The sequence below is a fragment of the Pagrus major genome, chromosome 1 (genome assembly GCF_040436345.1).
Source record: "Pagrus major chromosome 1, Pma_NU_1.0".
Taxonomy (NCBI): domain Eukaryota; kingdom Metazoa; phylum Chordata; class Actinopteri; order Spariformes; family Sparidae; genus Pagrus; species Pagrus major.
Window position 1 is genome coordinate 35,264,800 of NC_133215.1, and position 16,394 is coordinate 35,281,193.

A 16,394-nucleotide genomic window follows, 5' to 3' on the forward strand; every position below is an offset into this window, starting at 1 on the left:
GTCGCATGTGTGGTGCTTCACAACATCGCCTGCCTGTGACGAGAGAGGCCCCCAAGAATGGCTGTGGAGGAGGACCTGCTGGCACTCGAACAAATTCACGATGACGACACGGGTAGAGCAGTCAGAGACTCCTATGCAAACAATTTTTTTAGTTAAGTCCTCATGTTGTTTTTGTTGCACGCCCCACCCCCCCACACCACACACTTACACAAGTCATTATTTCAGTGTTTTATTTCAGTCGCAATTTGCCTGTTGAGAGAGCGTGACACACAATTAAACACAATTCAAAATGCGACAGTGTCATGTGATTATATTATGCCCTTACATCTTTCTCCAATTGTTGCATTTCCAGCTTCAGCTTTCTAATTTTCAGCCTTTTATACTCCATTTCTACATCAAGTGCTTCAATCTTCTTGTTTAAGAAGCGTTTGTAGACAGCTTTGACATTTTCCTGTGGGAAGTTTAAGTCACTTTTGAATGTTCTTGGCATTGTGCTCGACATTGTGCTCTTCTCATTTTACACTCACTCTGTCAGCTGTAGTCCCAGGCTGAGAGGGAAGAGTCTCACTGTACTGCGTCTAATTGTTGAGGTGGAGAGTCAAATTCATGATTAATACCGGAGCACCCAACTGCACACGAATGGTATTTGATGTGCAATTATTACCTCTGGCCTCCTTGAACAGACGGACACAGTCTCTTCATCCTCCTCCCTGAGTGCTGATGTGCCTTCACCCTAAAAGCGTCAACTGTTAAATCACTTTACAACGACCTTAACAAAAACTAAAGCTCATTTCAGATCAAACTGTCATATTCAAAATGAAATACAATGAGTAGAAACATAGGATACTTACAGGATCCACACTGATTCCCGGGGGCTCCAACAGGCGCACGGTGTCTCCCACCACTATGGGGGAAAAGCTGTTAGAAGGGTTTTTGTATCTACCAAATTTTTAAATTGTAAGAATCTTTACCTTTTATGTAGTCAGCCCTTGTACTGGGGGGCATAGTTTGAGAGGATGTCCCCCCTTCAATCCCCTCAATAACCGGACACCCTTTATTCAATTGCAGAGCCAGCTCCTCCGCTGGCGTAAATTGTGCAGGTGGTGGCCCTCCCCCCGTGCCGGTTATGTCGTTTTTTTTTTTTGCTGCTGTGAAAAAAAAAAAAAAAAAACACAACAGAATAGATGATATCCAAGTCTGAATATAGCTTATGGACATAGGCCTACTTACCACTCTGAACAATGTTTTTATATTTTATTTTAATTTGCTGCCACGTCCGCTTCTCCCCACTCAGATTGGCGCTGTTTAAAAGTAAAAAAGGTTTAATGTTACATTTACAGCCTGTAGGTTTTGTTATATAGCCTCTACTCGGGCAAGATCTTTAAACAATACGTTCTCATAATTATGGTCAAGCTTTTAATCAGAATCGTATTTATTTGGTATTTATTTAATGTGAATTTACTTACGCATTTAATCGATCAGCAATTTCCTGCCAGCCTTTCTCTCTGGCTTTATTTATTGCTGCTGTATTACCTTTCTTAGTTATTAGAGGTTTAAATTCCTCATAAGCCTCCATTATCAGTGACTGCTCCGAGGCAGTGAATATTGCCGCTCGATCTTTATGACATTTCGCCATTGTGAATCCGGTTGATCTGTGTTCGACCTTATGGGCTGCTTATGAATGGCGTGCACACGCAATTAGTCTGGCTTGCTGAGCCTGTCTTGAATTAGTCTGATTGCGTAGACGTGGCTTGGCCTTTATGGAACCGCTTTAGCCTCATCTCATTTGTTAGGCTTATTCAAGTCAGGTTTTTCACATTAAGCGCCGCTTTTCTGAGCTTGCTTTATGGAACGGACCCCTGGTGTATTGTTTGGTTAATCCTGGGCTCCGTAGTCGAACATAGAACTTCTGACCCCACTGGCCATTAGAAATTAATACATCCAGTAGTCCATTACTGTTCTTCACCTTTAAAGGGTTACACTGACATCACGTTTCACCTCACGAATGCGCCGGAAACAGTAAACAGAAGAGAAAACAGCAACAGACCCATTGTGAAAGAAGCGTCTGTAAAACGGTGGATACATTATTTTGAGCGTCTCAACCTCTGCAAAATGACTCGTTTCACTGTCAGAATATGAGCCATTCGGTCCAATAACATTTGGAAAGTCTAGAAGAGCCGCACAATTACATCATTTTTTCCCCATTCAAGTTAGCCGGGAGCTAAACTGGAAGTTAGCTGGCTCGGTCGGCGATCCAGGTATTTTCACAGCTGGGAAGTCGAGCTTTTTAGGCTTCAAAACACCACTGAGCAGCCTTCATAGGAATGAATGGGGCTCCACCTCCAACACTGTGTCCAGTGATAAAACGTCCTTGGATAGATGCATCCCAAATTCCTTCTTTATTTACTCGCCACCACCAGATAGTGATAACGCATCATCACTTTGCACAGCGGAATTTAAGTTTAGATCAAAGCCGAGCCGGGGTGATAAAACCTGGGTCTACTGCAGAGTCAACTGACCCGGGTGTAAATGCAGAGTTCCAATGCACATTCCCATTGCACACAAAAGCCCGATCTCAGCGGGTTTAAATGGGATTTTTGAACAGTGGAAAAGGGGTACTGGTCAGTGTCATTGACGTGTGGTTCTGGTTGTCTACTTGTCATCAAGAGGGAGGGAGATTGGTGGGCCTGTATCTCATGACAGTCCATAACATCGTTAAGTGATCCTTGCTGCCCCAAAGGATGCATTATTGTCCTTGCCCAGCAATTCTAAGATGGCCTTCGTCCTAGCCGCGGTGAGCTTCACTGACACCTGTGGAAAATTTTCAGCATGCCATCGATTTTGTCTTAAACATGTTTCAAACCACAAGCTCAGGAACAACGCCATTTTCACTTGTGACCACTTTGATTACTTTAATTCTTTTTCAGACATATAATGGCTGTTTTCCGTTAGCCATTGTGTTCGTGTTACCTACCTTGAACATCCGAATGTTGGTGGATTTTAGTTAGTAGTAAAACTAAACATATATTTTTGGTAATGTTAAAGCAGCTGTAAGCATTGTCTTCATTTTAGTTAACTTCTTCTCTGTTTTGCAGTTAGCAAAGTTCCCTCCCTCCTCTCTACGTCGCCACATGTACGTGGAGCAGTAATGGCCATACACAGCAACAAACAGGTGGAACCTGCTCTGACAGAACCGCCTCTTTATGGAGTTCTCTGTCCTGATTGGATAAAGTGGGCAGGGATACCAGAAAATGTCTTTTCTCTTTTACTGAATGAGCAGGAGGAGGAGAGACATGTCTGTCTCATGTCTACTGACCAAACACTCACTAACAGTGATTGTTGGAATACAGAGCTATTTAACACTTAGTTTTATACAAAAACATATCACAGCAGCTTTAATTTTAATGTCTGGGTTAACCCACTTTGAAAAAGTTATTTTTTTTTCAAAAATGCCAAAAGAAGACATCATGCCAGACGCACCCAAGGTAGCGAATCAGTAAAAATCATCTGAAGCATACAAGCCAACTAAAGCTACATCCTTCTAAGGCATCAAGTGTTACCAGCTGGGGACATGGAGTCCTTTTGATCGCACTTTTCCCAGAATTGGGCATGGCTAAAGTACACGGCAGATGGACAACCTCCCTCATGCGAATATAATAATCCAACTGGATTATTGCTAAAGACATCTACTCATTCATTGCCTTTACCTTGCAGGTGTGAGTTTGAACTGTGTTTTTTTCCATGAATCTGCACTTTGATGATTCCTGGAGAACTACACTTCCAAAGCAGATGTGGCCAAGTGGAAACTCTGTTAAGTTGACTCGTATATTTCCATTGACATTATTAAAATTGTAGTGAGATTTGGACAGGCCGGGTACCTGATCATGATGTGGAACTATACCCGAACGGCTACTGTAACATCCTTGAGAAGCCGTATACGCCAGTAGACTAGTTTCAGAATCTGGTATGGGATCAGAAAGTACAAAGTGGAGCTGAAGAGAGATGAACATAATTTACAGTGGAATCTACCAAATTCAATCTCCTTCGCTCCATAAAGCAGCCACAGTTTTTACCCTGGTCAGGCAATAAGATGCCTCATCTGTAACAACACAGAGCATCAAGTGAAAGCCTGTCAAGAAGTAAAATGTTAGAGAATATTTAGTATTTTGATTTCTTTTTGTGTGTTAAATCAATAAAGTATTATTTAAAAAACCTACCTCGGAATGTGCCGGCGAGAAAGCTTTCTCAGCCTGGGACTTACAGCTTCATTGGCCCGGCTGAGTGCAGTGTGAAAAGCCCTTATGAACAGGAAGGTTAATTATTTATATATTATTTCTTTTAAGCATTATGAACAGACCCCATGAATCACTATTCAGGGCCGTAGGGAAGTTAGGACTAAAATCATACCAGTATTTGAGTGTGTGCAAGTGTGAAATCAGTAGAGACTAACCTAGCAAACACTGGTATTGCTAACATGACATTTTCAGACAGAGTCATGTGATATGAAAGATCTGCTCTTCAGACCGAGTGGTGGCCCTTAAAAGAGCCGGCGGGTTGAGGTGTACTGAGCAGCCGACCTGACCACTTGGAGCTGGTATACTCGGTCACAGGCTTGGTGCCCTCAGAAGCGGCATGCTTGGCCAGCTCTCCAGGCAGCAGCAGACACTGGAGGTGATGGTGCAGCGCTTGTTGTAGTGAGCCAGATGAGACGCCTCAGCAGCGATGCGCTCAAAGATATCGTTCATGATGCTCATGGCCTTGGAGGAGATACTGGTGTCAGGGTGGACCTGCTTCAACACCTTGTAAACATAGATAGCGTAGCTCTCCTCCCTGGTCTTCCACGTCTTCTTTCCTCTCTTCCCAGCAGTCTTCTCCACAGCTTTCCTGGAGCCCTTTTTGGGAGCAGATTTAGCTGGTTCAGTCATCCTAATTCTTCTGTATAGCGACCAGTAGATTTAAAGGGAATGACCGTTTTTACACCAGCTCCATGCAAACACAACTGTGTAGTCACCTTCCTGTGATTGGTCAGCTGCTCTAGGGGTTGGAGGTGAGCTTGCTCTAGTGTTTCCATGGCGACCTGCCTTCCTGCAGTCTTGAAACAAATTGTGCATAGAGGAAGGCACTGAGACAAGACGAGGTTACATCTTTGACCAACAACTGACGTCAAATCAAAGTGGAGACTGAAGTGGCTCTAATTGAGTCCTCAGCCAAACACACACACTGCAGCATCATACGTTCATCCTCTACATTCACACTCATTAATAATAATTGTTCCACGTAAGTATTACATGAACAGGGGCAGCTCTGCAGTGCTTACAGCAAAGTTATTTTGTTGTAAGCACTGCAGAGCTGCCCCTGTTCATGTAACAGAGGTCTTTCTCTGACATCATAACAAACCGAGTAAAGACCACCTACTGACTCAGAGGAGGGCTCTAAACGAGCTGTGTGCAGTTCAACAGTAGGAGAGAAGCCAGAGTGCTTTTCCTCCACTCATTCATCCATTCATCTTCTCTGGATGTCTCTCTTCCAGTGTTCTGAGCACGTAACAGAAGACAGATGCAGGGTTGTTCTTCTTCCATGACCATTTATAATTAACTCTGTGGTGCATTAGCACCACCAAGTGAACAAACAAGTAAAGGAAAAGGGTGGCGAAGACTCAATATGATCCTCAATAAACAAACCATGATCATTTCTCATTCTAATAAGAGTCAGGACATTTTCACTACAGCTTCAACCACTACAGGCCCTCTGTATCTTTCATTAGTGACTGAAGCTGCAGTTTACATCAGAAACGTCTCTGAACTGATTCTCACAGAGAAGAAATAAGAAGCTTCTTTTATCTCCTGATGCCACTGAACCAAAGTCTGTGGTGATGTGAGAACATGCAATGAAATGTCCCTTACTAGGCTTATTGGAGACCATTTACATTGTACCAAATCCCGAAACAGTGACTAGTATTTTTCAGTTAATTTATTAATTCAGGGCTTTCACATTTCCTTGTTTCCTTCACTTCTCTCCTTGGAGGATTCCAGTATAATTAATTGGAGTTGATAAACAGAAAAGTGGCAACAGATTGCCCCAAAATGCCATGACTACCATGACAACTCACACTGTAATTCATTAAATGAGTTGTACAATGAATAGAAAATATGGTCAAGACATTGACAAGGTTAGAAATAATAATTTTTAATTCTCTTTCTGTTCTGGTTAGAGCCGGTTTGTGCTTCAGGGGAAGGTTATTTTTTATTTTGGCCACTTTGAGACTAATGCTTCAGTCACTCAACTAGCCTGAGGAAGGCCAAATGTATTGCTTCTGTTGTCAGCACCACCGTTTTCAGACAAATTTGGATTACAAACACAGTGCCAATGGACCACAGGAGTCACGGTTGCTGAAAATGGTCCTCTATAATACACTTGCATAGATATTCCATATGAAACCAGCTAAAATAGTCATTTACCACATTATTAAAGTCTGTACTTTACTGTTGATCCATTTAATGTTATTCAATTTCATTAAAACTGAGCTTTTCTTCAAAGAATTGACATTTCTAAGCAAACCCCCACTTTTTTGCAGGAGGGTATATAATACCAACTTTTTCAGACACAACAGTCTGACAGGCAGCAGTATGGATAAGATATTCAGCATATGTGTAATTTCAGTATCAACAGTCAGCTCATATATGAGCCAACCCAGTTTGAAGGTAATGTGATGATTAAAGGTTAAATGTTCTTTTGTTTTTTTAAAGCAGAGCCCCAACTGTCTACAGATATCATAAATTGCATAACGAATAAAAAAAAAATTAAAAAAAGATCTAATCAAGTTAATTTGTTCCTTTGTTGTGGTTGTTGGTTCTGATGATTTCTTAAACTGAGTAAATTAGTTAATAAAAGGCTGCTTTAATGAATTAAGCTCTGAAGGCTATAGGCCTTAAACAAATACATTTACCTCAAACAATATTGTTATACTTTCACTATTTCTATAATCTCAATAAAAGTCTGGTTTACTCTTCACTGTTCATCTTTTTCTGAGTGTTCGGTGTAAGAAGCAGGTTTTAGCCAGTAACAATATGAGATTATCTTCTTTCCTTTAATGGAAATATGATCTTTGTTTTTCAGAGATTGTGATATTTGTGTCTTCCAGTTCACAGAGGGCGGTGTTATACAAGATATTAATTTTCAGAATTTTTAGAATTAGTAATGTATTTTGTACTAGCTGATGAGAAGTTCTCCACATGAATCTCCTAATACTTTAATAAGAATGTTTGATAAGCGTTTGTCAAACATGAGAATAAGGACACATTAGATCAAGTTACCTTAAAGGGGCTTTGACATCCAGCAAAAAAGCAGAAAAATGTATCGGTAACAGCTAATTAACTATCACTAGTAACATTTTGTACACATCTGGTTACTCGTGCGCTGAGAAGAAAAAAAAACAGCTGAGTCAAGCTGAAACCCTTTAGCATCTTGTAAGCACATGCACACAAGGTCAGCCTGGCTACCAAAACAAAGAATAGAGAAGCTTGGATAACAAACTGTATCAGGATGCCATTACTCCAATATATATTTATATACTGTAGCAAATAGTTGTTTGCTGCTATGTTAATGTTTAAAATCTCACATATAGAACCTTTAAAATATGCTAAATTCCAAACACTAGCAAGCAGGTGTGTTATTGTTGATGAAGGCTCTCAGTCATCCAGGTCATGGTAATTTTAAGTGCTGTATCGTAGGCAACTAGATTTGTTTCAGTTTCTTGAAGACCTTTTCCCTCTCATCCAAGAGGCTTCTTCAGTTCTGATACTCTCCCACTGCAAGAAGGCTACACATACACTGTATACACTTAAAACCATTTATGCTAATACTTGATATACCTGATGCAATCTTTAAATCAGTTTTTCAGATTAATTCAAGCTGCACATTCATGGGGGTCACAGTCTTCATCAACTGACTGTATCTACTCAGTTTGTGCTGTAGTGTAATTTTACTACTTTTTCCAAAGTCAACATAGAACGTGACACATTTAGTGTTTTTCCCATAATTTTATTATTTGAGTCTGGGTGGAAACCGCACGAAAACCATAAAACTCTGCACTGACACCCATGATAATAACAATAATCCATGTATACTTGTGTGGGACATCAGAATCGAAATCAAGCCAGGATGAAGTCTGCTTTCAGTGTACAGCTGATACTGTCACAGCATGAGCCAGTCTCCTTCCTTTTTATTCCAGAGGGACTGTGCACACAGAAACACACAGACCGGACCATGCTGAGCCAGCTGGACTGATGTACACTATCACATTGACAGTCAGTGTAGTATATATTTTTTTTACAATAAATAAGGAATCTGAACAATGTCAAGGTAAAAATCAGGAACATATCAAAGTATATTCATCATATGAGAAGGGGACGACTGACACCAGAGGAAATGTGTTGGTAAGTTTTTCAGCAAATCCACCCTGAAGCACATCCATGACAGCTGCGTCTGAATTCTTACAGTATGTACACTATGGACGTATGTGTGTCAGAGAGGTTATGTTGGTATGTGCTAACTGTACACTGTGTTTGTGGTGTGTGTAGGTGGGGGGGTCTATCGGTAAAGGTAATCAGCTTGTATGTTGGCAGCTATCTCTGCTTCCCACTTGTCCCCATTGTTGAGGAGCTTCTCCTTGTTGTAGAGCAGCTCTTCATGGGTTTCAGTGGAGAACTCAAAGTTAGGACCCTGAAGGAAGAAAAAAGAGAGACAGAGGATGGAGAGTGAAATAAAATAATATGACAGAAATGATGAGGATCATCACATTAAAAATCACAGTAAACCACCACCAAAACAATTTTCCCAGTCACAGTTTCGCTGCAGCTCTGAACTGCCTCCGGAGGTAGTATCAGAGCTGCAGCAGAGGCGAGCCGGCGTCTGTGTGAATGGATAAGCCGGAGGCGCAGGTCAGGGGTGTGTCGGTCTGATGGTGTTCACAGTCTGACAGCTAAACAGATCCTTCACTCATCAAAATAACTAACTCACCATGTCTCCTTCCACTATTGTGTTGTTGTAGTTACTGTCTCTGGCAACTTGTATTGAAAAAAATCCCTGCGACAGTCAGCCCTCCTGACCGAAACTTCAGGGAACTTTCCTCCAGAAAACAGCCTCCCTCCCCGCGAGTGACAGTCAGACAGCGTCTCGTTTACTGATGGTGATTATGTAATTATGTAATTTAGAGCAGAAAACGTAACTTTGACACTTTCCAGGATGTTTGGTGGGTCAGGATCTCAATCACAACAAAGGCGGAAAAATGGCGAGCTTTCACTGCAGAGATAATGCGGAGTCACTGTGCAAAAAGGGCTACTACCTACAGGGAGGAAGCTTTCTGAAGCATTGAACAGGCAACTGTGCAGCTTCAGACACCCACTGTGCTGTAACACAGGATAATACACACCTCTACAATGGCATCCACAGGACACGCCTCCTGACAGAAGCCGCAGTAGATACATTTGGTCATGTCGATGTCGTAGCGAGTCGTCCTCCTGCTGCCGTCACCACGAGTCTCTGCTTCGATGGTGATGGCCTGGACACAAACATGTTGATTATTCAAAGGCAGACAGTTGTACATAGCATGTGTGTAACTTGCAGTGTAAACATACAGATAGCCAATTTAGTTCATGTTAAAGGCTGACATGATGACAAGTCTAGCTCTGTGTGTGTGTGTGTGTGTGTGTGTGTGTGTGTGTGTGTGTGTGTGTGTGTGTACCTGAGCAGGGCAGATAGCTTCACACAGCTTACAGGCAATGCAGCGCTCCTCTCCTGAGGGATACCTGATGTAACATAATTTAGAGTAGAGATTTAGAGTGCTTTTACTGCACCAGGGCACTTTAATATTATACAGTGATTTTTAATATATTCATTCAAATATGAATTTAGAAGGTTTGTTAATTAGTATCACAATGGTTTATTGTCTCAGATAATCTGAACTTTGAAGCCAATGTTGCTCACAGACTGGTTCTCCTCATAAATATATTTGCTTTCTGGTGAATCATTCAGTGACCTCAGATTCAGTAAAGTCAGATTCTATATTGTCTCCCTCTCTGTAGTTCATGTGGTTGCCATGGACACAAAGTGAGCCACAGAAGCTAGTTAAACAGGTTGAAACATCGTAGTTGAAGCACAACTCTACAGTACATTTTACAGTGTCGGAAGAAGATTTTTCATGACATTTTCCAGAGGTTCCTCCAGGAGTTAAACCAGTGGTTCTCAACCTTTTGTAACTCATGGCCAACTTCTGATTTTTAATACATTTCCAAGGACCACCTTTCCAAATAAAGTAGGGGGGGAAAGTACCCTCACCACACGCTTTGGAGCTTTTACTGGCACAGGGTTGTCTCCCACATCAGTTTGTATTTTTGAAAACAGACCCAGTTTGTGACACTGCATCCAAATGAGCTAGCCAATAGTGGCAAAATGTGTTTGTCTGCCTGATGATGTATCTTGATTGCCATGGTGATGTTCAAACATAACTGGTCTTTGAAATTATGCATTTTAATGTAAATTCTTGAGCACGCTTGGATGTAAAAATAGCTTTGTAAATTACAAATGACTCAGAGAAACACAACTTGGACACTGGCCCTTAGTGATACAGCATAGGTTATCATGGTGATCTACTCTGGTTAAAAGTAAGTGATCCAGCTCAGTGATACCGGAAAACCTTAGTTAGCCCCAAAGAGAGCTGGCTAACCCACTAATCTTAGTTTGCAGTGCAGGCGTCCAAAAGCTCTTCAACAGGACACACATCAGAGACACAACTGCTGTGTTTGTGCTTTAGCTTTGTAAATTACAAATTCATAGCTAAATGATCTAACCATTTGGCAATACCACTGCCTCCAGTCCGAGGCTGTGAGTAAGACTGAGAAGCAGCGAGGGAAGCACACCTGTTAGGTTGTGCTAAAAAAGAGACATGTTGACAGACATCAACTGTAATAAAAGTGTTGCTCTAAAGTTGTTCTAAACAGCCACGACTAATAATGCTATCCACAATCAACTGAGTGGTTGTCGTTGTGTGGTCATCATTACCTGCGCAGGGCATGTTCTCCTCTGAAGCGTGGCGACAATGGGCCTTTCTCAAATGGGTAGTTGATGGTTGCAGGCTCTCTGAACAGGTAGCTCATTGTCATGCCCAGACCTGACATGACAACACAATCATTCATGTGTGAATAAGAAACATCACAGATCCCATGGACAAATATTTGCCACGGAAAACAGTCCCCAAACCACCTCCAGTGGTGGAGACCCATTTGGTCATCATAATAAATCCCCTGTGAAAATGTAAGTCATGAAGGTTTTTTTTTTTGTGACTGTAAAATACATTTTGATTAAGTTGAAATTGTTCTAAAAGAAACCTAGTGTGGAAGGACAAAAAATAAAGACAACTCAGCAGCTCCGTGTTGATTCATTATAAAACTTGTTTGCTTGAAAGAAAACTTTAAAAACTTTATTAGTCTATTTGTGACTGAATACTATTCTTTCTTCCTGATGTGTAAATCAGGTTAATATAAGAAATAAACTGCTGGGAACATTATTTCATGATTTCAGTGTGTCCTGTATGTAAAATATGTTGTTTATTACGGGTGTCACGATTCTCCAAATCCTCGATTCGATTCAATTTTCGATTCTAAGGTCACGGTTCGATTCGATTCTCGATTTTTACATTTAATTTTTTTAAAGCACAGGTTGCTATGCCATTTTTAGACTAGACTTTTATGCAATATAATATCTGACCTTTGTTCACAATGTACCACACTACATTGTCAAATTTAAAACATTTATTAACAACATAATGTAACAATAACATATATCTTCAGTCAACTGGAAACTTAAACAAAATAACCTGCCATCTAGTTTCTCTTTTGTAACTGCAGTCTTCTTCACAGAAGATGACATTCAAGTTTACAACGAAACAAACAAAAAATAAAACAGCCATGTCCATAGTCTTCTCTGAACAATTAAGTGTCTTAACACTTAATTGTTCAGAGAAGACTATTCAGTGTCCAGTGTCCTAACTATTTCCCAACAGTTGGACATATACGAGGTGCGTAAGGTGTGAGTGGGCGAGCGAGAGTGAGGGAGCGTGCATACGTGCACAGTGAATGAATGGGAGAGGAAGGAGAAAGGAGTAGCAGTAGCAGCGACAGCAATAAAGTGTACAATATAGGCTGCAGTTTGGCTGAATAAAGGCGACGGCTCCTCAAGATACAGCAAAGCTCCCTGGTGTTATTTCCCAACCAGCTTAACACGTGAAAGGGGGTTCACCCCGAAGGTAAACAGAAACTTCGGCCCTGGATTGAAATCATCTACCCTGTGCTTCCCGACCACGGTCTGGGAGCCGAACAGGAATGGTGTAACACCATGCTATCGTTTGACTGGCTGTAGCTAATAGCTACTGGCTTAGCTAGTAGCTAAGTTAGAGGAGGTTGACTCGCAGCACTTCAACACGTGTGTTTTTTTTCCCCTTGGCAAGCCGACCGGACGTGACATGTGGCAGCATCAACAATTCTATTTTTTAAATAGAAGTTCGAGATTGTGACGAAATTTCGATCGATTTCGATTTAAAATCGAAATTGTGACACCCTTATTGTTTATATGTTATACTGTTATTTATGTGTGTGCAGATGGGCTGACCTCTGAAGAGCTCTGTCCAGAGCAGCGTCTGGGCAGCTCGGTCTGTGATGGACTTCATGTCTGTAGGGATCTCCTGGGCATTCACATACTCTGCACACACAAATACAACACAAGTGAGACAGCTGGGGTTAGTGAGTGCTGTGTGTTTACTGTGACTGGATAACATATGATGATATATGTTTGAAATCTGCACATTTATGAGTGCATATCAAGATTTAACAAGATTCCAAAACCACAAAGTGTATTTTTATGTTCCACGTTTGTCCAAAGCGGGCTGCTTTTTGAATATGTAATATGTTTGACAATTCTGTGATATACTCTCTTGAGGACTTGCTGTTGGGCAGTTGCAGAATGTATAATTTGGATTCACTTTCAGAGGCAAAGACAACAAAATCTGCACAACGGGCCAATAGTATTCAATCTTGTTAGGGCTGACCTGTAAGGGATTGGAGACAATCAGGCAGTCCAAAACAAAGAAAGCCATCACAAAAGATGTGTCCCACCACCCAGTTTTGAATAACCCTGCTCCACGTTCAAATATTACGGAAGAGATAGGATGTCGTTTATTATTATATTATAGGGTGAAGCATCAGCCGCCCAGCTCATGACTCAAAAGTCATCCAGCAGGACAATGTGGGGGATTTGAGAAAGGTTCGACTTCATGCAAATACCATCTCAACAACTTATTTTCATTCAGCAAGTTGTTAAAATTAACTACTTCAAAATTCTCCACAACAGAAACAAGTTTACCAGGATGCATAGAAACACATCATTTAGGAAACTGACCACACTGATGTTTGTGAGACATTATGCGTACAAACAGAGCTGATAATGTATACTGTTAGTGCTAAACATGACTGCAAGGTTCTAGGCTTGTGAAGGCTTGACTTTCAGTGAAGAAATACTCTCCAGATGTGATGTAACTGATACTAGCAGCATCTACACTCAACTCTTCAGAGGCCACCATTGTGGTTTTCAAATGACAATGTTTTTCACTCACTCTTCAACACGATTAAACCACACCTGTGCCGGTCACCGGTTGGTCAGCACCTCTTTGTGGCCACAGGCACATAGCTTGAAGCCTGGCGAGATCACATGATTATGTGATCTTGTGATACTCTTTCGTCATTGCGAACAATTGAAAAAAATACTGACTCAGAGAAACACAACTTGGACACTGGCCCTTAGTGATACAGCATAGGTTATCATGGTGATCTACTCTGGTTAAAAGTAAGTGATCCAGCTCAGTGATACCGGAAAACCTTAGTTAGCCCCAAAGAGAGCTGGCTAACCCACTAATCTTAGTTTGCAGTGCAGGCGTCCAAAAGCTCTTCAACAGGACACACATCAGAGACACAACTGCTGTGTTTGTGTGATGTCGTGGTACTTACTGAATCCTTCCCGTTGTGCGGACACACTGAAGGACCTCACTAGGTTCTGGCTAGCCACAAAAGTGCCTGAAGGTAAAAACAGAACAAAATGTGGTTTATCGCTAAGCTTGCTACAGCAGAGACATCTGTAGCAAAGTGCTGTAATACATTACATTGGCTAATGTATGTGAGTGAAGGATACTCCTCTAGTAATGTGTGCTTAATAAAAATGTAATAAGGATGGGTGATGTGTGTTTAATAATGTCTGTTATGTACACATACCACAGAAACTAGACAGACAAGGAATCAAACTATATGTGATTATTTGTCAAATTGTCACTATGACTCAATTATATCTAGTTTAACTGTTTTTTTAATGTTAATGGCTGGAGAGGAATATTGCGTTAATCTGTGAGTACTCAAATTATGAGCATTTCTTTTAAGTGCAGCTGAATACGTTTCTGTCCCTCTAGCTGGGATTTCTTACCTGGCCTCGACACAGAGTAAAGTAAACGCAATGTTGCAGCCATCCTGTCTTCAAAGCTGAAACCACAGATAATAACAATGAGGAAAAAGTAAAAATAGCGACTGCATCAACACATTATCGTAGATGTTTATTTGAAACAGTAATTGGTCCCTACATGTTTAAAGGAGCACTCTGTAGTATTGGTGAAGGAATGTTAATGAGGAGAAAGATCTTCATTGGCTGATTTTTTTCTGCCTAAACAAACTAAATAAACAAACTCTCTTTGTTTTCATGACTAAATAAATTGAATAAACAAACTGACCTTAAAGGACAAACACAATTTATACTGTTTTACTTTGTTTATATGTGGCGGACCCTGCCACCTCTCTTCAAACAGTGTTCTGGGACCTTATTTTCCTCTGAGAACAGCTTGTTTATTCTCTTATGGAAAAAATACATATTTCTGAGTTTGTATTATCACTTCATTAATATTGTAAATATCAAAATTCTGAGTTTAAATTTCTTCTCCAGAACTACACAGTGCCCTTGAATGAAACATTGCTATGTACAGTCTTAAACAGTGTAAGGCTTATTCAACGTGAGGCTGTGAGGTTAAACCTGCTTCGCACCTTCATAACACTCACTGAATACTGATAAACATGAATTGTTGCTCTCACTGATGTAACATCACCGTGTCAAATCTGTTAACGATCATCTCATCTCCCTTTTTGTCACAAAATCATAAACTGAGAAACGGCAAACTAACTTTGATGTGACCTCTTCATATATCGGCTGATTCGAATTCTTGACCTAAGCTAACCCTGGTCTAACACTTAGCGCTAGCGCTAACCACCTCGACAGCATGACATTGCCTTGCTAACCAACATTAGCTTGCAATGCACATACAAAATGCACATGTGGCCACACCTGTAACGTGCACAATAAATTGTAGTTGGGCATAAACTGTGAAAGGTAAAGGTTTACTGCTAAACTGAGCTAGCACTGATTAGTAGCCAGGTTAGAGCACATAACGTTACTGTCAAGGACTTTTGCACAATGGTCGCTTGAGGGGATTTAAAGGTAACACTAACACTTTCAAAATTAGATATGAATTATAATAACTTAACTACTTGATATGACGTAAAAGGAACTTTGTAAGAAATTTGATTTTAGATATTTAAATAGTTTTAACTCACCGATATGTCGCTATTTGGCCTTCTGAACCAGAACAGCGGACTATTTGCGGTACGGACCCTGCGTGTACAGGAAGTTACAGAACGTGATCACGTCATGGACGTCCGACAAAACGTCTCGTCTTTGAGGCGGCAACCTGAACCATGCAACTCCACCCACACCACCGATACAACTACAACCATAATTAATAAGATTGACATTGGAGGTTCTTAGCAGCATTACAGTAATATAATATTAGTATAATACTGATATAGTAGTAGTGTAATAGTCCATACAAGAAGATAATGTTGATCTATATACCTTTCGTCCCTCTTCACTAGCCTATGTCAGAAAAAGGGTACAGAGCTTCCTGTACGGTTTATGAGTTAACTGTACTAGTATATGAGGGTTTATCATTTCAGTGACATTTTATCTCTTATCAATTCATATGTGTCTACCTGTGTGGTAAAGGTGAGATGTAGGAGCAGTGACAGCAGCAGGGAAAGTATTAGTGGTTGTAATTCTGCTGTAACTTTGCTTAAATACACAGTTGTTGTCACAGTTGATTTCAGAGGGAAATAACTCCATGTTCTACTACAATTAAAGATATTGTAGCCGTGTTTCCATAAAGCATGTGTATGCTCATTTTGAAGTATATCGCTTTAGAGTTTTTAGGGAAACGACAAAATTCGAAAAAAACTTCCTCTAATTCGCAAAAAAGT

The 16,394-nt window shown here is 40.7% G+C and overlaps 1 protein-coding gene, 1 long non-coding RNA gene and 1 pseudogene across 2 annotated transcripts; all 3 read right to left on the reverse strand.

Moving 5' to 3' along the window:
* Positions 1 to 213: 213 nt before the first annotated feature.
* LOC141007792 (uncharacterized) lies at positions 214 to 906 on the reverse strand. Its single transcript, XR_012180045.1, has 3 exons — positions 852 to 906; positions 665 to 733; positions 214 to 578 (listed from the first exon to the last, which is right to left on the reverse strand). It is a non-coding gene; the product is annotated as an uncharacterized lncRNA (long non-coding RNA).
* Positions 907 to 4,518: 3,612 nt separating this feature from the next.
* Positions 4,519 to 4,925, reverse strand: LOC141002882 (histone H2B 1/2-like; annotated as a pseudogene).
* Positions 4,926 to 8,019: 3,094 nt separating this feature from the next.
* On the reverse strand, positions 8,020 to 15,779 carry ndufs8a (NADH:ubiquinone oxidoreductase core subunit S8a). The gene is made up of 8 exons (XM_073477412.1): positions 15,696 to 15,779; positions 14,521 to 14,576; positions 14,055 to 14,120; positions 12,664 to 12,753; positions 11,059 to 11,167; positions 9,743 to 9,806; positions 9,431 to 9,559; positions 8,020 to 8,721 (listed from the first exon to the last, which is right to left on the reverse strand). Exons 2-8 carry the CDS (start codon positions 14,561 to 14,563, stop codon positions 8,590 to 8,592), a joined length of 633 nt encoding a protein of 210 aa, XP_073333513.1. The 5' UTR covers positions 14,564 to 14,576; positions 15,696 to 15,779; the 3' UTR covers positions 8,020 to 8,589.
* Positions 15,780 to 16,394: the final 615 nt, after the last annotated feature.

What these genes read in the sequence shown, in the direction of transcription:
- ndufs8a (XM_073477412.1), bottom strand. Translation starts at nt 14,563, where the DNA reads ATGGCTGCAACATTGCGTTTACTTTACTCTGTGTCGAGGCCAG. An exon ending in TTACTCTGTGTCGAGGCCAG is followed by an intron (nt 14,121 to 14,520) that starts GTAAGAAATCCC and finishes TTTTACCTTCAG; the next exon opens with GCACTTTTGTGGCTAGCCAG. An exon ending in GGAGAACATGCCCTGCGCAG is followed by an intron (nt 9,807 to 11,058) that starts GTAATGATGACC and finishes ATGTTACATCAG; the next exon opens with GTATCCCTCAGGAGAGGAGC.